The sequence below is a fragment of the Pimephales promelas genome, chromosome 21, assembly GCF_988280905.1.
Source record: "Pimephales promelas chromosome 21, fPimPro1.hap1.1, whole genome shotgun sequence".
Lineage (NCBI taxonomy): Eukaryota > Metazoa > Chordata > Actinopteri > Cypriniformes > Leuciscidae > Pimephales > Pimephales promelas.
Window position 1 is genome coordinate 26,910,655 of NC_142789.1, and position 27,835 is coordinate 26,938,489.

General features: G+C 35.8%; 1 protein-coding gene across 2 annotated transcripts; it reads right to left on the reverse strand.

Moving 5' to 3' along the window:
* Nucleotides 1-27,553, reverse strand: slc41a1 (solute carrier family 41 member 1). Of its 2 annotated transcripts, XM_039665374.2 has the most exons (12): nucleotides 27,297-27,553; nucleotides 25,374-25,539; nucleotides 24,829-25,301; nucleotides 18,848-18,955; nucleotides 11,183-11,254; nucleotides 10,195-10,339; nucleotides 8,034-8,180; nucleotides 3,017-3,164; nucleotides 2,794-2,873; nucleotides 2,561-2,695; nucleotides 2,292-2,440; nucleotides 1-709 (listed from the first exon to the last, which is right to left on the reverse strand). In XM_039665374.2, the coding sequence occupies exons 3-12, from the start codon at nucleotides 25,291-25,293 to the stop codon at nucleotides 524-526; spliced, it is 1,635 nt and encodes a 544-aa protein (XP_039521308.1). In that variant the 5' UTR covers nucleotides 25,294-25,301; nucleotides 25,374-25,539; nucleotides 27,297-27,553; the 3' UTR covers nucleotides 1-523. The 2 variants fall into 2 exon arrangements, with proteins under 2 accessions (XP_039521308.1, XP_088981370.1); XM_089125244.1 differs by lacking the exon at nucleotides 27,297-27,553 and having other exon boundaries at nucleotides 24,829-25,430.
* Nucleotides 27,554-27,835: the final 282 nt, after the last annotated feature.

Consider the following 27,835-nt stretch of genomic DNA (forward strand, 5'->3'; position numbering starts at 1 on the left):
AATGCTGAGATGTGCAAAAATTCTTCAAATGTGTTTTAGCGTAAATAAGGTCCCCTTTGAGATTCAGTCTCCTCTATTAAGACCCAGGTCAATCCCTTTCAATCTCTAGCCCGGAATAGATATTCAGGTCATTCTGTGATGGTCCAAAATATGTTTTTTTTTGTCTGCCCTCAAAACTCATTTTTTATAACTATTCCATTTTGTAGCACTTGGTGATTAAGCATTCTATGTTCATTTGCCTCTCGTGAAATATTTCAAGTTTAGGTCGATGTCATCTTTACATGCAGCCAACGCGACTGGCCGTAAAATTGGGCCGAACATCCCCATTGAAAAATAATGAGGATTGCTGTTCTCCCAGTAGCTAAACAACAACGAAATTACAAATCAATACTAAAGCAATAATGTCATCAATATAATCATGGTAGACATAGTAGCCATAACAATATAGATATTATTTCTCTATGTGGCATTATAAATAAAGACATTTGTGTTGCTTGGACAGAGTCAAAGGAAGCAGCATGGATCAATCACCCACATCTGTGTCCCGATCTCCAATTAGCCACAGGATGTGGAAACACAGAGCCAGGAAGCCCGTCCCCAGCAGGTCTCCCAGGGCGGTCAAGTAGGGAATGGAGAAGTTGTCGGGATCCATCCCTCGACTCCACATCCAGTTAACCATCCAGTCTGCAAGGTACAGCAGGATCACAACCTACACGGAAAGACAGAATGTGTCAGTGTGGCATGATGGAAATCACCAGGGAAATGCAGAACATTTGAAGGTTGATATTATTTCTATTATTTTGCATAAAACACACTTTTAACTGATGCTGAGAGTTCAGCTTTGAATCACAGTGTCACATGATTCTTCAGAAATCATTATAATTTGCTGCTTATTTTATTCAGGATTCTTTGATGAATAGAAAGTTCCAAAGAACAGCTTTTATTCAAAATAGAATTTTTATGAAAAACTGTAAATGTCTTCACTATCACTTTTGATCACTTTAATGCGTCCTTGCTGAATAAAAGTATTAATTTCTTAACAGTGACCCCATCCTTTTGATTATTATTGTATTTGTTTTCTATTATTGTAATAGAATAGAATTTAATGTCACAATGCACAAACATTGTAAAAATCTTAAAGGGATAGTTCACTTTGAAATTAATTTTTTGGTATGTTTTAGCTTACCTCAAGGGCATCCAAGATGTAGGTGTCTTTGTTTCCGCAGTAGTTTCAATTTTGATATTTTTAGGTCAAACCGTTCTTGTCTGTCAGTCATATAATGGAGGTCTATGGTCACCACCTCAAAGAGCATGCACAGAGAAGTCCAGATTAAACATGATTTAATGACTCGTAAATGTAAGTACACATTGATGGCCTAAGACACGAAATAAGCGGTTTGTGTGAGAAAACGAACAGTGTTTATATCGTTTTTACCTCTTGTAACCACAGCCACAAAGCACCCGCAGCCTCAGATCACTTAGATGTTGCTATGGTTACAAGAGGTAAAACGATCATTTCGTGTCTTAGGCCATCAATGTGTACTTACATTTACGAGTCATTAAATCATGTTTTATTTGGACTTCTCTGTGCATGCTCTTTGAGGTGGTGACCATAGACCTCCATTATATGACTGACAGACAAGAACGGTTTGACCTAAAATTCTGAAAATTGAAACTACTGCGGAAACAAAGACACTTACATCTTGGACGCCCTTGAGGTAAGCCAAAACATACCAAAAATTTATTTCAAAGTGAACTATCCCTTTAAAATAAGGTAAATGTTATTCATGCACAGCATCATTTCTTTCAATGAAACTTGCCCGTATATACAGAAGAAAGGCAAAAACGTTAATTTTTTTTTTAAATCAGTGTACCTGACTAGATAAAACAAAGAAAAAAGGCTGTCGTTTTCACTTTTGCCAAATAGGTAGGAAAACTTTAACACCCATAATGCACTGGGCATGATGCTGTCCAAGGCCACTCCCATAAGTCTGCAATGGATACCCTTGACCAGTCAAATACCACCTTGCTTTAGTAGGAAATACTACTTAACAAACATTCAGTCATAACGGCGTCGACTTGTATTATTCCCGGGTGCAAGAATTCAAAGAGTAAATGTTTAGCGGGAGTGTTATATTTGGTTTCCAGTGAGTTGTAGTTAGCCGCTAAAGGCTAAAGGATCGTAAATATAGATTAAATGTGCGTCGGAAAACCTAAAAAACACAACATAACATTCCGTTTAAACCTCAAACTTCCTTTTAATGAGGAACACAGTAGATGCTCAGGTATACCTGGAGCAGAGCAGCGGCCAGGTAAAATGCAATGAAGACGTATGTGAGAGAGGTGTGTCCACCCTGCATTGAGTTAATGGTGTACAGGAAGACCAGATGACCAGGAGCGACCAGGAAGAAAAGCACTCTGGCAGAACGGGAGTTGACACCTGATGAGAGAGTAAAAAGTTGAGCTAGTCTTCGCATGAAAAATACGCTTCTGTCAATATTTACTGATTACGTCTTTGCTAATAATCGGTCTGATGAGTGTGCCATTTCCTTTGACTCACCTGACCCAAGGAACGAGCTACAGGGAGTAGGGCATTTTATGGGGGTTGGGTTTGGATCCGTTAAGGGCAGGGCGTTCATGTGCAGGTAAGTGGAGATTCGACTGGCTTGTACCGCCACCAGATTGCCGCCCACACCTGCAGCGGGGCAAAACAAACAACAAAAGCAATGGTGTGACGGTGAGGGCTAGTAACAACAATGGTCAGAAACATCGACACGAGATAAGGAGTCTTACCGTTGATGACGGGCGTGAAAACCGCCATTCCAGCAAAGTTGGGGTTAGATACCGTCTTATCCAGAATCAGGCCTCCAACACTGTTTCAAAAGCACAAAGAGAATAAATCTAACGGTGTCAGATAAATGATTGACATATCGGTGTCAGCCGCAAGTGAGTGAGTCATCCATCATAAAGAGGAATGAGGAAATGAGCATGTTTATCTTAATCAGTGTTTTCCTACCTGCTGATAGCCATGGCGATAATGACAGGCTCCCACCCGGAGTAGAGCACTTCTCGCGTGGAAGGTATCCGCCGGGCGATGAGCACCCAGATGGGCGTCAGGGCGACGAAGAAGGCACAAACCATCGGGTTGGCATAATCATTGAATTCTGGAAGAAAAAATGGAATACAATTAAAGTTAGCTAAATTGAATACATTTTCACAAATGTAATAAATATGAGTAAATATAATATAAATATATATATATATAATTATTTATGTTTGAAAGCTGATAACTGATATGTTGCCTGATAAATCTAAATCCAAAGTTTTATATAATTTTTGAGAGCCCGATCACAATAAATAGCGAACAACGCTAACACAAAAAATGTATATATAATATAAAATGTATATAAAAAATATATATATAGTGCTTTCAAATTGATTAATCGCTATTAATCGCATCTAACATAAAGGTATATATAATATATAAATATAATTATATATAATATAATAATACATATACAAACATATAGTATATAAACAAAAACTTTTATTTTAGATTAAATTAATCGTGATTAATCGATTTGACAGTACTATATATATATATATATATATATATATATTAGCTATATATATATATATATAGTGCTGTCAAATCGATTAATCGCATCTAAAATAAAAGTTTGTGTTTACATAATATATTTGGGTGCACTGTGTATAATTATTTTATATTTATAAATACACACAGCACACATGCTTGTATATATTTAAGAAATATTTTCATGTATATACTGTATATAGATTTATATATAATTTATATTATATATAAATATAAATGTTTTACATTTTTCTTAAATATACATGCATGTGTGTGTATTTATATATACAAAAAATAATTATACACACAAACAGGGTTCTTGCACACTTTTTAAAGTAAAATTTAAGGCTTTTTAAGACCTTTTTAAGACCTGAAGAAATCAAAATTAATACCATACATTAGGGGTGTGCGATATTGACAAAAATATATCTCGATATTTTCACGTTTGTTGATAAACACAAAACAAAAACAAAATCAGTAAAATATCAACTAATTATTATCAACAATAATTAGTTGATATTTTACTGATTGTGTTTTTGTGCTGGTGCCATGGCTGGTTTAGGCCTGTTGTTGACAGACTCGCGGAGATATTTATATTTTTCATATTCTATGCAGTGGTCAGTTCACAGCAGTGACAGAAATTATTAATTAATGTGCAATATTTGCCACCTTAAATTGATTTCCAGGGCATTTTCACCTTTTTTTTCTAAACTTATTTAGAGTTATGCATCACGTGCATCACATATATACAGTAATTATACTTATTTATACAATAATATTTCATTACACAATAATTATACAGTACCACTGTTGGCAGTCAAATTAAATCATTCAATCAAAAATCCATCTTTGCAGTGCAGAGTCGACGCAGAAGCAGCCTTAGAGGTGGCATTAATATATAGACTCCATTTACAATTGCATAAATCAAGCTATAAGGTTTTTTAAAAAAAAATCAATATTCAATATTTAAATGTGAAATGATTTCTTATTTTTTACTTTTAATATGAAACTAAAACCGCCAGTAGGCGGCGGCAAATCGCTGTCTTAATAAGCGAGTTGAGGGAGTCATTCATTCAACCGATTTGTTCAAACGGGAAAGAAGCAAGTGATTGAATCGTTAAAATGACTCGTTCAAGACGCGGATTTCCTTCAAGAAATCATCGCTTTCTGTTGCATTGAGACTCTGCTATGGTTTCATTTTGAAATTCTAGTCGGCGAAATAAAGGGAAAACAAACAATATCGATAATGTTATGGCTAAAAACTAACTCAAAATGTCACTTTATTTTTAATTTAACTATTGTATAACATAAATATCACACTTGTGCACGGGAAAACGGCACTCTTACTGATGTGATATTCTAATATAACAACATGATATAAATATAAGGCAAAAATTTGGGGACATACCTATAACCATAATAAATACATGTCTATGCCTATAACTGCACACATCACGCCGTGAAAACACGAGAGACAAATGCGATGTCAGCTCACACTCGCAGTGCCTCGTCCATCGTTAAAACAATAGAGTATCATAATAGACAATACACATCGCACACCTCTACGCACATAAAGAATTAACTTACGACTTAACTGACATTTGCCAACTTTCTTCTCTCCTCCTCTCCTGTCTCGCGTGCAGGAGACGGACGTTATTCTGCCGCGAATGTGACGCGAATTGTCACGTGAACAAGCAAATCCACAAAGATAAAAATTAATACGTACGCAAATTAGATGGTTTTAATTTGGAAAACATTAAGATATGACTGAGTCGAAGTGTCATCTAAAATTTAAGACCTTTCATACCTAAAAATAAGACTTTATAAGACTTTTAATGGCCTTAAATTTTAAGTATCTAATTTAAGACATTTTAAGACTTTTTAAGGACCCGCGGGAACCCTGACAAACTTTTATTTTGGATGCGATTAATCGCAATTAATCGTTTGACAGCCTTAATATATATATATATATATATATATATATATATATATATATTAAAAAAAAATGTAAGATTATTCATAAATTAAAAATATGTCTAAAAAAACATTATTATTATGTTGATTCAAGTTGAAGCCATCATAAAATAATGGTCATAAAAGACAGATATCTACATTCTTCAGATTGAACTGTCATGATCAACATGTTTAATGCAAGACTTCGCAATTCAACACCAGCTCAGACAGTTTCAAAACCAAAGTTGCTTTAGAAATCACAATAACACAACATTCTTTTGGCTGTAACGTTGCAGCAAGATTCTGAAGAAGTTGAATAAGATGAACGCTTGGTTGACCTACTATTTTTACTTTGGCAGTTTTAAATGTTTACATCCAGACGGCTTGGTCTTGTGAGGTTTGATACGACATAAACATGCAATCATTCTTTACCATAATGTTTCCATTTGCACATTCTTACTGTTCACCACACATCATCAAAACACCAAGGTGTTGCCTCAGAAAAGCTGAACTAACAATAGATGTATTCTTGTGACGTTTCTTCGCAATTGAAATGAGAAAGTGAGTGAGAGTGTTGATGCTTTATGGGTCTAAAGGGAGAGACTGCAGTCTAATGCGAATAAAGACACCTTCAGGTGAAGCACAAGCCCCAACATGCCCAACAAGCTCCGCTACGCTCTAACCTGACTCAGCACGATGACTGTTTAAACATATTACTCAGGAGAATAAAAAGTACACAAAAATCACATGATAGCCCTCATCAGAAGTTTTCCATTGGAGTAGATTTTTACAATGTAATTTATTCCTGTGATTTCTGAAGGATCATGTGACTAGCCGATTTGCAATCATTTGTAATGAATATTAGTGTTAATATTTAAGAATACTGTGCAAACCATGATACACTTTCAGAATTCTTGAATCGAAACATAAAAAAACAGCATTTTTTTAAATTAAATTGTTTTGTAATATTTCAAAAGTATTTACTGTCACTTAAGTCAATTTAATGCATCTTTGATTTCATTTAAAAAAAAATCTTGACCGTAAACTTTTAAACGGTAGTCTAAATATAAATATAATGCTTATGTGCATTCTACAGTTCACTTCCTCGGCATAGATGCGTAAGTGACAGATAAACCTGAAACCACCTCTTCAAAAAAATTTCCGGTGAGAAGCAAGAGCTTGTGGTTTTAAACTACGTACAGGAAATCTGCCACTGCAATGCTGGGTGACAGATAGTAGTGATAAGGCTTTTTTTTAAATAGTAATGGGAATCTATCAGTCATATAATGCAATCATATATCAGCCATATAATGCAGGTCTATGGTCACCACCTCAAAGAGCATGCACAGGGGTAAAAACTATATAAATACTGTTCGTTTTCGTGTCTTAGGCCATCAATGTGTCCTTACATTTATGAGTCATTAAATCATGTTTAATTTGGACTTCTCTGTGCATGCTCTTTAAGGTGGTGACCATAGACCTCCATTATAAGACTGACAGACACTAACGGTTGGACCTAAAAATATCAACATCTTGGATGCCCTTGAGGTAAACTAAAACATACCAAAAATTAATTTCAAAGTGAACTATCCCTTTAATTAAAGTCGGTTTATGGCTGTTAACCTGCAAAATGTCAGAGTAGCCATATTATTGTGGTTTCAATACAGATTCCCATACAGTAAAATTGAATTATTTCATTAAAAATGCTGGTTTTATTGAACATTTTTATAAATTATTTTTAAACCACTAAGCAAGTGTTGAGATGCCATTTCCTCCCTGACTGTGGAAGTTCCTCTGCAAAGCAAAGGAGGCGGCATAATGTGGCTAATTAAAGATAATGATAATGAGTTTTGATGTTATCTTCAGTTAGTTTATTTTCAGCAGCCAAGATGGATCCATATACCTCCATTGAACTCGACTTGGTCCAAGAAAACAGAGAAAACGAGAATTACGTTTCTAGGGCACAGGGTTCATCAGTTACACGCTGGAAAGTTAGTCTGAAAGTTGAAAGTTAGGTTGACAAAGAGCTCATTCAAGCCCATTTCTAATCCGTCAAAATCGAGGCACCAATCAGAAACGTTGGGGCGGGCTTTACACGATGACGACAGCGCTGAGATTTTGAAGCTCATTTTGTAGCCTACATTACAAAGATGGATGCCGTCATCGAACATCACTAATTCGGATCAGCTATCGCGTCTGTTTTAAGCGGTTTGAACGTTTCCTTTTTGTTAAAAACCGAGCAAAGAACAACCGCTCTGCATACGACATCTCCTTCATCGCTTTGATTGGTTTTAGGTTTATCCGCGACGTCCGTTGGTGACGCCCATCTGGAAATGATTTGTCTATGGCGATTTGCCAGACCATAACTCAGAGAATGGTCTGGTTTTAACCAGGCTAATCTGCCTGCACTTGGATCACAAAATGCACTGACTGTACATATCCGATTATGGCAGTGACAGCCAAAGACCTGCGGGCATTCACTCACCGAGTTCCTTATACAGGCCCGTGCTGATGCCAGCCAACAGGGCCAGGGTGATCAGGTCACCAAGGCTGGCAGCAATAGGGGTGGCCACGTTGTCTGGGTTGATGCCAACCTTCCTGGATGCAATGATAACCCCGATCATGATAAGACCTGGCCCGAAGACGAGAGGAAAGATTTGTCAAGTTAGTGTTGAAATGGTGGAATTAACACAGGAGATTGTGTCAATCCCAAACAATGGAGACCAGACATTCTTAGTTTTTGATACCTCCTGTTTGGAGGATATATTTCCACTCTAGTGTTGAAATTTGTCTTTCCAGGTTGAAAAACCAGCATTAGCTGTTACTGACCTCAGCTAGTACATTTCTTTATAGTTGTGAAAACATTGTCATAATGTTTTAAACTATACGATAAGTCATCATTTACCCACCCTGGTGTTGTTCTAATGGCCTTCTTTCTTTTTCAAACTGTGAATTTAAAAAAATATCTGTATTAAAAATATCCGTATTATTGGCAGTGAATAGCGAGTCGACCAACATCAAGCTTTTTAAAAAAGAAACAAAAGTATCACAGAATGATCCCATTCGACATGTGTCCTATATTCAAAGTAAGATTGAAGATTGAATTCAAAATTGTATGTATTGTTAAATGAAAATCCTGAGCTTGGCTGTTGGTCGTCTGTACTCGACTGTGTTCGTGAGAAAAACAAACAAGTTGTGAGAAACCAAGACTAAGATAAACATGGCATGAAACACTATCCATGTACTTTCTATATCTCTTGTGTTCGTCGCATTCACATCTGTCAACTCTCCTACTGACCGTCATCAGACAAACGGAGTTCCGGTCTGGAGATATTTAACACCGTTAAGGAAGTATACACAATGCGTTTTTGGGATTTCTAGGCTTGTTTATTAATCTTGATTCCTCAAAAATTCCATTTCTGGGTGAACTGTGGCGCTAATACAGTCTCACGAACACATTCGAGGTCAAGAATTTTGTTAAATAATATATTCAATTTAGTTTTTTTTTTGCCAAACCCTATCATATAACCCTAGAACACTTGGAAAATATGACATGCGTCACATGGGATCATTCTGTGATGCTTTTGCATCTTTTTTTAAAAGCTTGATGCTGGTTGCTATTCATTGCCATTATCTGGACGAGCGTGAGAACACATTAGAACAACGCCAGGGTGAGTAAATGATGACTTAATTATCATTTTAGGGTAAACTATCCCTTTAACGTGACTCAATCATCAGTTTTACTTTATATCCCATATTTTAATGAACATGCAAAAAAAATGTGTCTATTTTTGTAAAAAAAAAAAATGTTTACAAAATATCTCAGCGTTATGATCAAATTTTTTTGTAGTAAAAATATATAAGTGTTATTTGAAAATATACCAGGTCTGTAATTCTACATTTCTAAACGTGTTTTTTTTCATAAATAATTAAAACACATTTGCAACTAAAATATTTTTTGTTGGTCATCTCAATACACTGTAAAAATGAATACGCTATATCTAATCAATAAAATTGTGGCAACAGATTACAAGCAATATTATTAATTAAATTTAACTAATTAGAATTGAGTATTAATGAATCAAATTATTCCTTAAAAGTTAACCATTTAAAATGAGTAGTTTACACCAAAAAATAAACAAAAATATCTAAGTAAGAACTCTTTATTTTATATTGCCAACATTGAAGACACCTGATGTTAACAAGCAGAATCACTGAAGGAGAAAACCCATAATTTTAAAACAAATCTAAAACAAACACCGATCACCATAATGGTGACTTAAATTTACTTAAAACAATTTTTTTACTCATTTTTAAATGGTTAGCTTTTAAGGAAGTAATTTGATTAATTATTGCTCAATTCTAATTTGTTAAATTAAATTAATAATATTGCTTGTAGATTGTTTTTTATTCACAATGAATCACAATTTTTTTTGATTAAATAAAGCACATTCATTTTCACAGTGTACATACACAGCACATCATTTCTTGCTTATTTTATTTATTTTCTCTTAAAATGTATTTAACGTGCTGCACTGAGAAGCCATCTGCAAGACTGTAAAACATTTGAAGCATCCTGGGATGTTAGGGACACAAAGTGTCAGGTTCCTCAACTCAGAGGTACAGTAGATGACTCAACCTCTCACCTAGCAGCAAAGAAGCGATGAATGCGGTGGCCACACTGCTGGCACAGAGCAGGACGGCATGACCCATGTTAAAATTACCCTCTGGAATCCAGCCAAAAATGACTGCAGCGATGGAAGCCAGGAAGCCGACCACGGTGGCCTGGACCTGAAAGCAGGAAGGACACCATGAACTCAGACACCTCTTTTGACCAAGTTCAAAGTCTTCTGTCCCGTACATGTCAAGTTTACTTTGACCTCTTTCATCATTAGTGTACACATGCCATTATTGGATTTTAGGGTAATTTCAAAGAAAAAGATCACCCAGTCATTACATAATTGTTCATTCGAAAGTACAATCTGGAAATGTCAAACCACACATGACATGTGACTCATTCGGTGCAAAAATCGAACAAATCTTTAGGACTGACAAATCTGATCTGATTCTTCTGAAGAACTGACGTGTTTATTCATTAAATATTCAAACCATGTACAGTATAAGGAAACATTGGAAAGCTTCAGTCAATACTATGCACTTCGTATAACGTTCAGTATAACTAATTATCATTTTTGGTCATTTAAAGCTGAAATAAAATAAAAATGGAAATATTAGAACTTAGGAAACTGAAATAAATTAGATGAAGTTGAAGTACTACAATTACTAAAACTTAAACTGAAATTATACAAAGAAAAGCTCATTGAAAATATCAACAAAGAAAAGCTCATTGAAAATATCAACAAATACTGTAAAAGTATTTAAATAATACTGATGACTAAGACACGTTAAAACTAATATTAATTAAAAAAAAAATGTATTCAGATTTTAAACCACATTTGGATGTGGATCTAGTTGGTAAAGACTGGATTTCATCCAATGCTTATTTGCTAATTTCATAGTCAGATACGCCAAATAATCCGATTTTCACTGTTTGTCTGAACAAAGCCTTTGTGAAGTGAAGTGTTGGCATGTGCATTAGACAAACTGGATTGATATTTTTAGAAGGTGTCCAACCTGAATTAGTGCTAGGTTTCCCATGATCATTTTCCACATATCCTTGGCGGTATCCATTTGTCCAATATTAGCCTGGTGAGACGGGGGAAGAGAGAACACAGGAAGTCCATTTACAAATGTTCCCATTATAGTTTAACCACTTCACTTTCCTCTGAGCGAGTATGCAGCACTAATCTCGCTTAAGATGCAGTTTTATTTTTGCAATCAGATTCAACATGCCCCAAACCTGACCTAAAGTTAACATTCAAAAAATAAAAATAAACATTTACATCATTTTTAATCAACTTTCTCTGCCTCTGAAACAATAGAATAACTGTTAACCAATTAAATTTTTCATTGACATTTTCTAAAGAAGCTGGCCTCAATTTTTTTCTGATTCTGGATATTTCTTCAATGTAAATTTAGGAGATTTTTTCCCCCCAGTTTTTCATCCACCAATCAAAAAAATCAAATATCTTATCGCTTAGAAAAGCTGCATGATTCAGAGCAGTGCAGGAAGTGTTGCGTGCTAAAGCTGAATACTTTGGGTTACGGGTTCAGAACAAAAGCCTTCGCAAGCACCACTAATAATATCATTGTGAAACATTTCATGATCCAATCAAATCCCAACGGATAAAACAAAGCCCCGTCCTACATTATTTCCCACAGGATATTTTGTTTCACTCTGAAATATATGAAACACTGTCTTTAAGGACCCCCAAAAAACGAATAGAGCTGATACCGTCCTCATTAAACAGTGATCTTTCCGTGAAAACGAAACAATGAAACATACATGGCAGGAAATGTACATTTTGCTGGTGCTCAGGCGCCTTGGGCTCAGTTTCCACTAGAACAAACAGTGGTCAGTATACAAGACAAAAGAGGGTTTTATGAGCCGGACAGATCTCATCCTCCTCTCCCTACTTATCTCATCTCTCTCAGTGCAGACACTAATGTCAAGTGGCCCCGGCCCTAAAGAGGGTCTTTCCCAACCTGGCCCTGCCACCAACACTACCTGCCTCAAGATAATCGTTGTGCCTTAAGAACAAAAAAAGTAAAAACCTTTGAAAACAAAATGTTGTGTGGCTCGTCGTTCATGTCTATTAGCTCTGAGTGCATCTACATATCATTTGACATAAATACTAGTTAAACCATCTGAAAACCAGCATAAACAGTATGTAGTTATGGGCTTTTGCAATAAATACTAGCTTACTTACTCCCTACTAAGTAATCACATGACCTTATTACAAATCAGTCCATTTATCGTTTTGAATATATATATATATATATATATATATATATACACAATTATATGTATATATACAATGATAATACAAAATGATGATATGTGTATAATATATATATATATACACACACACACACACACACACACACAGTGTGCGCGCGTGAGAAAGAAGCGCTCTTCAATCTTCTCATTCCTCAATATTGATTGCACCCAATTTATTTTCACTTACTGCGAGACATGCCTATTTTAACTTTTGATTCATAAAATGTTCTGCTATAAATGTTTGCTATATTCTATTTAAAATGTAGGCAACTTTTACATAATTGCGTTTTGCTTTCGCTGAATGTCCCTTTGCGGCACCTGGTGGTCATTTTTTGAACGACTTTGAAATATGGCTGGTTTATTTTTGCCGCGGCGGTAAGTGTCATTCTGGTTGTCCACCTACTGTATGTATATATATATATATATATATACACACACACATAGTATATATACACACACTGTATAAAACATAATATATTTCCTTTTATGATACAACTGTGTGTAAAAATGTCTTAACTCTTTAAAAAAATACAGGTTAATTTGTTAACCTGGGAATGGAAGGTGAATTGCATACAGTATATTTGAGCATAACTTAGTATGGTTTTCTGGCTATTCCATGCATACTGAAATTTGCATGCTGCGCACAGAATTAATACAGAGATGGTATGTTATTTCAATTGAAAAAGGACAACCCCTTTGATATGTTCTACCACAACTTCCTATTTCAAATGTCTAAAAATGTACATCTTGGCAGGCAATTTCTAAAATGCAAATCTAGTACAGGAGCCCAACACACAATGTGTGGATCCAGTTCTCTTTCCTAAATGAGACAGGAAGTAGAATAGCCCGAGTACGTGTGCAGAATGCATTGACAGAGGCCGACAGCCCAGCAGTCTCTGTTAGACATTCAGTGCACCTCACTGTAGCCTTTCATTATGTTTCAAAAGAGCTGTAGCACTTCTGAGCTTCCTGTGAACTCCACCGCTTCACTGCTTTAAAAAACTCAATTACACACTGCATGACAAAATAAAACAGATTTTAACGTAAAAAACAAAACAAAAAACACCAAAACGAAAAGAAAAAAAAAAACACACAAATGCTCCTTGCCAGTACAAAAGTCGCTGAAACAATGCAAGGATGTTGCCAGGATCAGTGCGTTTCTTTTGCCATTAATAAGCTGTTTTAAATGTTTTCACATGTTAGAATGAGAATGCTTTAAGGCCCTTTCACACCGGACGCGTAACGAAAAAGCGAAACGGAAAAGCGAATAGTTTGTGTCAAAACCAGCCGCGACACGAATTTGCGACGTTCAGAACTTCAACATTCCAAAACCTTCGCGCCGACAGCTGAGAAAACATCGACACTTCATCATCATCATCATCATCATCAAGTGAAGACCAGAGAGAAAAGAAGGTTTTGTGTGCACCCAATCTTAAAGAACAGAGAGTCTGAAGGGGACTACTTTGCTAATCTTGTAAAAGAGCTAAAACTTTGCCACAAAGAAACGGATACTTTAAAGTATAGTAACCGGACTTATTATGCATTAAACATTTGAATTTTGTATTAATAAATAGTGTTTTCTTTCAAGTTTTCGGTGTGAGACGTACTCCAGTTCACTCACCGGCGCCCCCGTGTCGTAATTCTACATTGTAAAAAAAATATTTTCAAGATTTGTTATAACAACATTTTTTCTTTTGTCAAATACACTTAAATAATTTATTTAGTTCAGATAACTTATTATTTTGAGTTTCTGATGATTAAATCAATCTCCTTCATTGTATTAACTCATTGTATTAAAATTTTAAGGCAACCAGGTTACTTAATTTTTCAAGTTAAACCAACAATATTTTTTACAGTGTATTGTCTACTTTATTTGCTTCTTATTTAGATTTATCCAGCTGGATAGGCAATTTGTTGATAAAACATTGATAATTTTTTTTTTTTTTAAATTATTCAAAACGAAATTCGATTTAAAGGAGTAGTTCACTTTTGAAAAAACTTTTGCTGTAATTTACTCACCCCAATGTCATCCAAGATATCCATGTCAAGACGATGAATAAGGGTCTTATCAAGCAAAACGATCGTTCATTTAATAAATAAAATAACAAAGTTTAAGTTTTATAAGCTCAAATGGTCACCTTGCTCTGTTCTGTGATGCATGTTTGTGACTCTCCTGTTAAAACTCGTTCATCAAAATGAACATGAGTCATTTGGTTCATTCAACGAACGAAACGAACACATTTATTTATTACTTTTAAATGAGCGATTGTTTCGCTTGATAAGACCCTTATTCATCGTCTGGAATCGCTTAAAGCCCTTTGAACAGTTTGGAGTTTCTACTGAAAGTGTCTTTTGGACCTTGAACTGTTTGGTTCCCATTGAAGTCCATTATATGGAGAAAAATCCTGGAATGTTTTCATCAAAAACCTTAAAAATTTTTGACTTATGAAAGAATGATGACATTGGGGCGAGTAAATTTTCAGCTAAAGTTTTTTCAAAAGTGAACTACTCCTTTAATAATAATAGAAAATAATATAAAAGTAGGCTAATAGCACATCTCTCTAAATAAGCTACACAATTTGAGGCAGGGTGACTTACATGCCAAAGTTTAACTCTTAGGGTTCGGGGTCAATGTGACCTATAGTAATAAAATGACCACTAAAAGCATCAATACTTGATTCTGTGTGTCTATAAATCATTGTTGTTCGTTCAGTGTTCACAAGGCATATTCTTTTTTCCTTCAGTCTAATTTCTGTTCTGGCTCAAACCACAATAACAGTAAATTAGCAACACTACTATATTACAAATATCCTGTGCAACAGGATAAAGGAAAAAGCAGGCAGGAGAGGCCATTAATGGGGTTTAAATGAAGTGAATGCATGCATATATGTATGTGTGTGTGTGCACACAGGGACTCCATGAGGCAAAAGGAAGGAGCTCTTGAGAGGATGCCAACCGCCTGCTGCTCTCTGAGGTGACCCAACTCCGGCGATCATGCTGATTGTTCCGCAGTATGTCCACACACACACACATGCACACACACGAGGGGTAAAAACAGAGATGGCTCGGCTACTTCCACTGCTGATCTAAATGGTTCACTCAAAAAATAAAATACTGTCATTGTTTACTCTCCCTAATGACTCAATTTCATCAAAACAATGTGGTGGTCGAGGGAATTACAATGAAAAGAGACAAAAATAAGAAACGGATGATTCATAAGCGATTCATTCAGACTGGTTTTGTGAACCATTATAAAAGATTCATAAATAATAATAATCTGAATATGAATAACGCGGCTTCACCAGAGGGACCTCTTTCCTCACACAAAACTATCGTATAACTTCAGGAGACTTTAAATAATTCACACAAATCATACTTTTATGATCATTTGATGGCGCTTTTAGCTTTTTCTTCTGTTTCTGCCAGAAGAAAAAACTAAAAAAGGAAATCTGCCCAATATCCTTTTGAGCTTTACAGAAAGATAATAACAATACAAGACTGGAATGATTGGTGGTATAGTAAATTACAATACTTTAATTTTTCAGTAAACTATTCCCTCAACAGCCTGCAACTTACTCGTGAGGGTCTAAGTGACGACGATAAGCTCTACGCAAATCATTCTAGGCAAAACAAGGTGGTGTACACGTCTACAAGCTAATAAACCACGCAATTCAGAAGCAGACATTGGAGGATCCTCTGGCAGAGGCAGCGAACGTAGAGTTTAGTCCTGTTTTTGTCCACAAGCTCAGATAAAATGACTTTTGCTGATAATTTACTCGCCCCCATGTCATCCAAGATGTCCATGTCTTTCTTTCTTCAGTCGAAAAGAAATTAAGGTTTTTGATTAAAACATTACAAGATTTTTCTCCATATAATAGACTTCAATGGGAACCAAACGGTTCAAGGTCTAAATGAGAGTTTCAGTGCAAACTGTTCAAAGGGCTTTAAACGAATAAGGGTCTTATCAAGCGAAACAATCGGTCATTAAAAAATAAATAAAAAAGTTTAAGTTTTATAAGCTCAAATGCTCACCTTGCTCTGTTCTGTGATGCGCGCTCGTGACTCTCCTGTTCGAACTCGTTCATCAAAATGAACAAATCTTTTTCTGAATGAACCAAATGACTAAAAAAAACGTTCTCTTTTCGACTAAAGAAAGAAAGACGTGGTCATCTTGGATAACATGGGGGTGAGTAAATTATCAGCAAAAGTTTTGTTCAATAAAATGCTCGGTAGCATAATATTGTAAATGCAAATCCTTCCAATCAAATCATAGCTATTTAAAAAATAAAAGACACACCCATTAATATGTCCCATCCCAAATTCCTGCTGGAATAGGAAACAGAAAAATTGATAATGGGCTCTTCAAATGGGCCAACTTTCAACAAGAAGAGTCTTTTTCAAAAGCAAGAAATTAAAAATGTGGTCATGTGGATCTAATTAATGCTAAGGAATTCAATCTTTCCTGAAGTACCGTAAGAGCATTAAAAAGCAACAGTGCTGTTAATCTGCTGATAATTAGCAGTGGGCTCTGAGAAATACAGCAGCGAAGCACTTAGATTTACAGCACACGGACGACCTCAGGACTGCGGGGTCGACGCTTTCTGTTACTCATGAGTTTAAAGTGTTTAACAAGTAAAGGTATTTAATCAGGATTTAGCTTACCCAGAAATGAACAATTTCACATCATTTACTTTCTCCCATGTCATTCCTATTTTTCTTAATAAAACAATATGACTTGAAAGTGAGTAAATGATGAAAAATGTAATTTTGGGATGGCTTATTACCTTGCGTAATTAAATGAAACACAATGTCATCCACAGCGTGCAAACACTGCTCCAATATGTATCCAGGAAAAACGTGGATGTGTTCTGATTAAACATGTCATCTTGTGGCAGGATCCCACAGAACCACAGCCCAAAAGAATGTCTGGCTATGAACCACAAACCCGGCATATCCGAGTCTAGCCGAGACACATCGGGTGTAGGAGTAACTAGGGGAAGTGTACAGTCATGTGCTTAACAGGATTAACATGATGTTAATTTGACCATAGTGTCCTACATGATGTCCCATTAAGCTCTGAGAGACTTGGGTAGACAGATCAAGTTAATACCCTACTTTTAACATACTTCAGTGAGGGACAATAAAGCTTTGTTAAAACATTTAATAGTGGATAACTGACCTCACATGTTCCTGCTTACAGACATATGTACATTCAAACGCAAGTAAACAAACTTTTACACTCATTCAAAAGTTGGAGGTTGGTTAGATTTTGTAATGTCTTTTGGAAAAAGACTTTGAGCTCACTGAAGCTGCATTTATTTGAACAGTAATATTGTCAAATTTTCTATTTTAATACATTTGAAAATATTCTTATTATCATGACGATTATAATCATCACTCCAGTCTTCAGTGTCACATGATCCTTCAGAAATCATTCTAATATGCTGATTTGCTGCTCAACAAACATTTGTTTATTATTATCAATGCTGAAAACAGTTCTATTGCTTTATATTACTGTGAAACCCATGATACATTGTTTCAGGATTCTTATAAAATTCAAAAGAACAGCATTTATTTGAAATAGAAATATTTTGTTACTTTTGATCAATTTAATGCATCCCTTTTGAATAAAATCATATTTATCTTATACCCCAAACTTCTAAACAATGCTGGGTTGTTTTAACCCAAATTTGGGTCAAATATTGACAAAAAATGTAATTTAAAATTTCAACCCAACTTCAACTTTCACTTTTAACTGTACATTTTTTTTATTACATTTTTAACCCAACATTTGGGTTTGTCCATATTTGACTCAAATTTGGGTTGAAACAACCAGCATTTTTTAGAGTGATGTAAGTGTTGTTTGTCTATACAAAACTCATTGCCAGGCCATTGTTCTGCAGTTTCAGTTAGTTCCGCAACAAGCCCTGGCAACCCCACAGCAAATGTTTCGACACAGTGTTATAGAGATGAGTTTTTTGTAAGGCAAGTTAAAAGTGTAAGATATTTTATCATCTGATCACTTAGAAAAGTAATAGCACACCTTCACTCACCAAAAATGCACCAAACTATACTTTAGTCAACGGCTCTTTATCTAACCTTCGAATGAAAATATAAGTGTAGTTTCTACAGCAGCCGGAATGATTCCTCCTGATTCTTCCTGAAACTCAAACACACCTCTGAAAGCTGCACAAAGGCTGAAGTAAACATTAGTCACCATCCAGACAAAAGAAAACCACACAGGTGAAACTGCGTCATGAAATTCAGACAAGACGGTTATTAAGTCCCTATTTTGACATCTCAGTGACATGAGTCTTAATTTTATTCTGTTTTATCAATATTCATCTGTTATTCTATTTTAAAACAAAAAATGGTGTTGAATGTATTAAAAGTCTTACCGCGGTAGACAGTCTGGACGCAAGGGTCATCTCCAGGTTTCCTTTCAGGCCCAGGAGAGCAGGCACCAGGATAAAGACTTCAGTCACCTCTGTGAATACCGTCCAATGCTATTGAGAAAGGGAAACTTTTTAGCTAGAAGCATCACTAAACATTAAAGCCTAACAACATCAACTAGAGACCCAAGCCATGTTGGAACTAAACACCGTGATCCCATTTTTGTGATCTCAACAATATCTCACAATCTTCTCCTATCAGCCAAATATACCAAAAGATGTCAATTTAAATATCCCGTTGGTCGTTTTACTTTTATGTTTTAACTTGAAGGCCTATCTTTTTAAATAGGGAAATCAGAACTTGCTAAATAATCATGATAATGGATGATAAAAGATCATAAAAGATGTGTAATAAGATTGCAGATCGTGATCCTGCCAGAAAAAAAATAGTTATTAGTGCTGCCAAATTGATGAATCGTGATTAATCACATAATATTATATACATTATATATATTTATATATATAATATCGTATATGTACGATATAAGGGCTGTGCAAATTTTTGTATATCAATATATATGCAGGCATGTATATATTTAAGAATGATTTGCACGTAAATAACCTATATTATATATAAATATAGATATTTTATATATATATATATATATATATATATATATATTAGGGCTGTGCAAAACTTAATTGCGATTAATCGCATCCAAAATAAAAGTCTGTGTTTACATAAAATATTTGTGTGTGCTGTGTATAATTATTTTGTATATATTAATACACACACAGGCATGTATATATTTAAGAATTATTTGCGCTTAAATTCTGTATGTATATATATAAATACATAATCTATATTATATAAATATAAATATTTTATATATGAATAACACATTTTCTTAAATATATACATGCATGTGTGTGTATTTATATATACAAAATAATTATATACAGCACACAAATATATTAAGTAAACACAGACTTTTATTTTGGATGCGATTAATCGCAATTAATTTTTGCACAGCCCTAATATATATATATATATATATATATATATATATATATATATAGATGTGATTAGATGTGATTAATCAATTAATTGATTTGAGAGAGCTAATAGTTATATAATATTGCCTAATATGAACTAATTCACATGTTATAGCTCTGCATTTTAACTGTATGTCTGCAATTGACTTGTTTGTGTCCATTTCTATTTTTTAACGAAATGTTAGGAAAAAATTCAGACAGAAAACTCAAATATATAGCTACGAAAGAGGAATCCTTGCATGTGAGATTAAACCCTAAAAAACAAACACACTGTTCCATTTATAACATAGTTTCCAAGGGGAAACGCTCTGATCACACCGAACTTATCATCTGCCAATGTTAATCTCAGACGCCTCCGTCCATTTGATCCTCTTCCAAGCACCCGATTTGAGATGTCTGACCAAGCTGATGACTCTGGTAACTGGCAGGCTGTTTTTTTTTCCATTAGGCTGCGGTGCTTTCGATGCAATGCAGCAGCAGACAGTATAGATCAATACATAGATGGAGAGCTTATCTTTAGACCCATTCCCACTGGTGCACAGCAATTACAGGCCTGACACTGACTAGCTAAATCAATTCTAGCAGCATCTTGCCAGCACATGGAGAGAGTGAGAAAGTGTGGCGGGGGCACTGCTAACGTAACGTTAGAGAAAAAGTGAACGGTAAACATAACACACAACAACACAAAATCTCCTACAAATAGCAGTAGTTAAGGGGCTTGAGCGGTGCAGCTTCCAGTAGGCGGGTTTTAATGGCCGTTTCTTTTTCCTTGAGTCTTTGGCAGTGCAGGGGCCACTTTTAAAAAAAGGACGAACATCACTTGGGAGCTGGCGTCCAGCCACTTTGTCTTCGGTTCCCTTTGACTGAACCTCCTCTACTCTGTCTATCTCCCTCCCCCAGAACGATGTTGTCTTCAGGGAACAGAGCAGTCCTGGCCAATGCCTCCATGTGCCTCCCAGGGTTCTGCGAACTTGACGCACAGCAGTGCAGGCATGCAACCGGAGGGGGGCTCGGATTGCAGGATTGTGTAATGTTGGCTGGCAACGCTCCTCGGTTCCAGCACCTTGGTCTCCAAGGCTCAGAGTATAAGGTCACAGAGGAATTCTGAAGACACACTACCAACCTGGGGTGTGTTTAACACCGGTGAACCTGCAGTGATCTATGTGCATGCTAAGATAAACTTGTCAAATGGCTTGTCAGCCTTATATGGGATTTCACAACAATTTTGGTTCCCAATTAACCTTACAGTGGACAGTTCTTAAAAGAAACATGTTTTACAAATCTAAAGAACCCTTTTACACTTTAAAGAACCTTTGGTGTGAAGGAAAGGTTCCATGGATGTTAATGGTTCTTTATGAAACCACAGATGCCAATAAAAAACTTTATTTATAAGAGTGTCTAATGACTGTCTATCTACTGTGGGGAAAAAAAAAAACATACTTTAAAGTCCCTGACTTTGACTGTATGGAAAAATACTGAGACATTAGTCAAAATATTAGTAAAATAAGGATAATTTTAAAAAAATGGGGTAAACTAACCCTTTACTAATTTGGAAATTGTCTGGAAAATGTGATTAGTGCTTAACAATTTTGCTTCTATTGAGATCTTAATGGTTGCAATGAGGTATTGTGAGATGCTTGCTTACTGAAAACAAAACAAGCTGTGGACAGATCTAGATTATGGCAAAAGTCCTTCAATTTAAGTCTATGGGACATTTTTCTAAGGTTTTTTGTCGATCAGGGAAACATTTTAATGCAAGGTTCAGACTAAATCATATTTTTGTGTTACGTTAGTCAGATTATGCAATTTTGACTGTGTCGTGGACAAGAAACACCTCAGACTACACGTTTCTTCCCGACCAATCGTTGCTTGCCGTTTTTAATAGGGCTGTCAAACGATTAATCGCATCCAAAATAAAAGTTTGTGTTCACATAATATATGTGGGTGAACTGTGTTTAATTATTTTGTGTGTATATATCTATATACACAAATACATACACACACACATGCATGTATATTTAAGAAAAAATTATTATTTATATAAATAAATAAATAATATAAAGTATATATAAATCTATATACAGTATATAGATGAAAATATTTCTTAAATATATACAAGCATGTGTGTGTATTTATATATATATATATATAATAATTATACACAGTGCACCCGCATATATTATGTAAACACAAACTTTTATTTCGGATGCGATTAATCGCGATTAATCGTTTGACAGTTCTAGTTTTTAACGAGGTGCGTGATGTCATTGAGACGGTGGAACTAGCAACTGACTTCCCGGAAACAAGAACGTAACACGCAACGTAAAATATTAAAATAAAAGAATACCTAGCATTTAATAACACTGCCAACAATTTGGGACAAACACATCATAGATAAATAAATATGAATATTAAAGGGATTGAAGCCAGGGATTATGCAGGACAGTGGATCTCCAAGACAGGATTAGGCACTCCTACACTAAATCCAAAGTAATATTGACACTAGCCTTGGCCACTCCACTAAATAATCACATCAAATCTTACATGCTAATTGCTCAAGGAAATTAGATGATTTATGTGTATTCGTAAACAGAACAAGTCATTAGTTTGATCTTTGAGACACTAGGAGAGAAAAGAGGTACAAGTTCTCTGCACCTGTTCCTGACCACAGTTACTCCACAGGACATCTGGCACAAAACTTTCTGCTGGCACGTGAAATCAGTCAACTGCACTCGTGAAAAATAGAAGCCAATCATGTGATCAAACATTAAATTGGGCAACACAGAAACTTACAGTAAGATCTCAGCACACGGAGGGTTAGGACAGGACAATATGCTTGTCTGTCTGCATTGAAATCTGTCAAAATGCGATGACGGTGAATGTGGCAAACCCTAACTGGATTCCTGTCCGGCCTTAATGTTTAGTCCTTGTGGTAAAAATAGTTCTTCACACATTCAAACTTCAACACAAACAGGTCTGACAAGAGGTTTTCAAGAACAATACATTCCACATCAGCAGGCTAAAAAGGCGAAATCACCAAGTCGGCTGAAAAACAAGTTTCCATGCTGGTTAAGACTACAAAGGGTGTGGAGCTGAAGTGAGCTAAAACCTCATACATGCTGTACGTGAACAACAACTAGTGAACTCTCTTCCACACAATTGGTAAAAAAATGTCTATACGCCAATCAGGTCTACACCCTTTCCTCAGAAAAAAAAAAACAAGTAATAAACAATCACTCTTTGGATTTCAAATGTGTGATTTCTATCATTTACTGAGGAAACTGAGGAAGTGAGGCAAGTATTACATGGAACAAGACACCTCTTCAGAGACTCTGTACACACACTGTTTTTTAAAACAAACAAAAAAAACATAAAACACATGGTTCTCCATTCTTGCATCTAGTACCCAGGGATAGAAAGTCATATGTCTATCTGTAGAGTAGTGTAGGTAGTACAGATACAGTACAGCACTGAGGATTTAAAGCAGCCATGAGTAAAAAAGGTTTGAGCTAAATGTGAAAGTGATATGACTGCCACTAAGACACTTAACTTATTGACTTCATCTTTATTAGACTGACCTTAAAAAAAATATTCAACCTGTCAGCCGAGATGTGCTTATTTTTAAACAGACCAAACGTAAAAACAAGCACATACATGATTGCATTAAGTCTACTGGCTATGTATCTATCTTTGTATCCATGTATCAATCTATCTATCTACCCATCCATCCATCCATCTCGTGGCAATGTATCACTGTTGGAAAATATACACTATGTAGATTTCCATTATTTATAGACCTTACACATCCTCTAAATAAAAATCGACACCGTTACACCTTTCCACGTGCTGTTGAGGACAAGGGAACCCCTTGGAATGGAGCAGCACGTGCTCACTACATATTTGGAAAGAACCTGATGCAAGCAACCAGCATCCGAAGAGCGTACACTCTTAGAAAATAGTTCTATATAGAATCTTAGTGCTACGTATTTGGAACCCCTAAATAGTAATAGAACCCTTTTTAAGGGTTCAATAATAAGAACCCTTTAGAGTTCTTTGTAACCAGGAAAAAGGTTCTAAATGGAACCTTTCCAGATTAAATATTTCATATTATTGACAAACATCAAGACCCTAAAATGTATTTATGAATACATGTGAATGATCACAAAGTTTAAGATATGAAGGTTAGAAAAAGAGTGCCATTTCAGTTTTTCTCCTCCAAAAATCAGCATGATTAAAATGTGATATTAAGTTACTAAACAGTTTAGCGTTGGACATGGTCATTTGAAAAATTCTGACTGATGGGCTTTCTGTCAATGGCATCACAAGCATGCAAAACCTGAGAATATGTCCCAGTTAGTTTTACTTATGACTGTACATGTTAGCCTTAGATGTAGTTCTTCTTTTCAATAAACAAGATAAAATACAGAAAGGTCTTGGCTAAAAATAAATATAATCCAGATAGGGCTGTCAAACGATTAATCGCATCCAAAATAAAAGTTTTTGTTTACATAATATATGTGGGTGCACTGTGCATAATTATTTTATATATATATATATTTAAGAAATATTTTCATATAAACTGAAAATAGATTTAAATATCATTCATATTATATATAAATATAAATATTTTATATTTAAATAATATTTTTTTTCTTAAATATACATGCATGTGTATGTATTTATATACAGTATATATACAAAATAATTATACACATAATTATGCCTCCACATATATTATGTAAACACAAACTTTTATTTTGGATGCGATTAATCGCGATTAATCGTTTGACAGCCCTAATTCCAGAACAAAATGTTCTTATAATATTCCAATACTGGATTTTTTCCCCCACATATTTTCCATTTAATTATTTGAAATTTTTGTTTTGTCCCCAACATTTACACTAAACACAAGGCAGTTTGGTTTTACTCACCTGAACAATGTCCAGAACCATGCCAGCTGCAACTGTCCCAAACCCTGCCAGCAGGAAAGGGAACAAAACCTGGAGTCCAATGGAGAAGGACGTTTCCTTCAGTGGAGCCGGTGGCACCGGGCTTTGGTCCGTACTAGTGTCATCACTCTCATTGCTTTGGCTGGCGTTCTCCAAGAGTGCGTCCTCCTCCCTCTGACCCTTCGCGTTGGCCCGACAGTCGAGGACCACCATGTCCGGCCGCTCGTTCTCCTGATCGGCGCGGTCCGGTAAGGAGGTCACCTCTGTGAGTTCGTACTCCCCGGGAGTCTGCGGCACCTCCTCGGGGTTGTCGGGTAGTATTACCGGATGGACAGACCCATTGGATTGGTGGTATGCCGGCAGCGCCCCCTCCTTCTTCATCTCTATCCTTTCCGTCCCGGTGGACATGTCGGACAGTTTGTCTTGATCTTTCGACCAGAGTACCATGCGGAGGCCTTAGGATGAAAAGTGTCAATTAAGAAGAAATTAAGAAGCTCGAAGGTCTTAAGTTTAGATCAGCCGTTCACCTGATCTCTGGAGATAGTTTATCCCATTAAAGACGGCTGGTGCTGATGAATGAGTCTACAGGTCGAGGAAGAGAGGCAGGTGCGTTCCCCGTCTCCAGGTTTGTGTAAGATCCTGCCTGAACTTGGGTAGCATGCAAATTATGTTCCCCATTCAAAGCAAATTTTCCTTTAAAACAACAACAGAAAGCAACATGTTAGCCTGTGTGCACAAAAAGAAAGAATCCAAGTGAGTTATTCTGCACAAAATTTGTCACGCAAGTGCAAAATGTCACAAAAATGAACGAGAAAAATGGGTCCCAATGAACGTCCGATGCTTGTGTCTCTTGAAGGCATCTATATAACTTTCCAACCAGCGCTGGGCAGTTTGAGGGCTGGAGGCGTCTCACTTTACCTCACGTGGTAAAATGTTTTTTGAAATGTATTTAAAGGTCTCTGGAGCCAGGGTACTGTTACAACTCACTGAAATGCCTGAGTCTGATAAGGTCGACTTGTCACCTGCCAATGGAAATTACACCTATTATAACTTTTTTTAACGATTAAAGCTAAAAATATTCTACTTTCGTCAGTTTGGATCACAATTTTTAAGATAGATATACTGCAGCTATATCAACCTATATATTATAAACTTAAGTTTAACTGCTGCCTTAAATTTTAATAAAATGTGAGTGAAGACCTTTTTTTCAATTTTGAATTGAATGACTTAATAAAACCAAGCTAATAAATTTAAACCCCCTAAAGAAATTACACATTACAAATAATGAAATATTTTCCACATTATTAAAATTATGAAAACTTCACAGTATAGATAGATAGATAGATAGATAGATAGATAGATAGATAGATAGATAGATAGATAGATAGATAGATAGATAGATAGATAGATAGATAGATAGATAGATAGATAGATAAAAGCCGACAGTGATAAGAAAACATTTAAAACCCGGCTTCGCTGTGCAGTTTCATTACAAACACGTCACGGCAAGTATGACGGGACTCACTTTCCGCCGGACGCGAAAAGTTCATAAACTGATTATGATGACGTGATAGGCTTCTTGTAAACACGAGTCAGGACGAAACATTCTGGGCGATTCTTGAGAGAAACGAGCACCCAGAAACGTCTTTTCGGGACGGCAGAAAGAAGGGAGTATACGAGCCAACAACAATTTGCTCATTACCTCCGCACTGAAACAAAATCCCTACTTAGTAGTCCGATCAAATCCAGCGCAGCATGGGACGACGTAAATTAACACGGCTCGGTGCTACTTCACACGTATATCCTTCAGTAAAGAAAGTTAATTCCATTCATTTAAGACTTATTCTACACTTTATACCAATTGAAACAAAGTGGCAAAACAGTTGCTGTTTTTCAGGGCAAAACTTGTGTAACAGCATCAAAAGGTTCTTCTGTGGTTCTGTCGAGCACTTAAAAGTTCAGCAAGAACCCCATTAAACCCCCATTTTGGGTCTTAAATGTTCTTGGGCTATTATGCGGTTTCGTTTGAATTATTAAGTTCTTTCAGTTCTCTAAAAATACTTTAGAATGGTTGATCTGACGTTTACAGATGACTTGCTGAAGATAAACTATAGAATAAAGTTCTTTGTGGAACTTCTGCTAGGTTAAAATAATAATAATAAAAAAAATCTTTATTTGCTTATTGAAATCTTTAACATTTAAACTAATATATATATATATATATATATACAGTTGGGTAGTTTTAAATATTTTACACAACCAATGTAACGTAGGCTATATCAGAACCATGAGTTAATCACCTGTGATTTATGGCTTTTAAACAAACTATTAGAATAGACAGATATGGGCCATAATAGCCTACGTAAACTACAATTAAACAGATATTATGTGTCACGTCATGTTACAATGTTGTATTAAAACCGCAGGTAAATGATTCACTCTGGTCCTACCTTGGTTTGAAGACACTGCAGACCTGCTGTCATTCTCCTGTCACTCCTGGCGGATCTCTGCCCTTATCTATGCTTATGGAGCCGGACCGTGATTAATCAATAACCTCTCGACTGAGGCTGTCAACTCCGATCCGTTACATTGTTCCATTTGACACGCGCTCGTTCCTGCGCATCTATATGACAGGAGGAAGTCGCTAGACGGGCGACGCTGAGGAAAAATACGAATCCTACTATGGAAAACGCTTAGCTCATGAATATCTAAATAGACCTCACAGGCGTTGCTTGGTAACAGTTCCGGAGCGTCCAGTCACGCAACGTAATTATTATTCATGAGCCCGAGCCTTCGCCCAAGTAGGATTCGTTCCTTCGCGAACTGACTAGAGCGCAGTCTTATTTTCAGCCAATCAGAAAGCGGAGCGTCACGGTAGTAATTAACATTCATGAGACAAGCCTTCGCTGTAGTAGGCCAAGAAGGGATCACGCGTGTGTTAATATGTGTTCATTTATAAGTATCAGGAAGCGCAGCTGATTTTAATTTA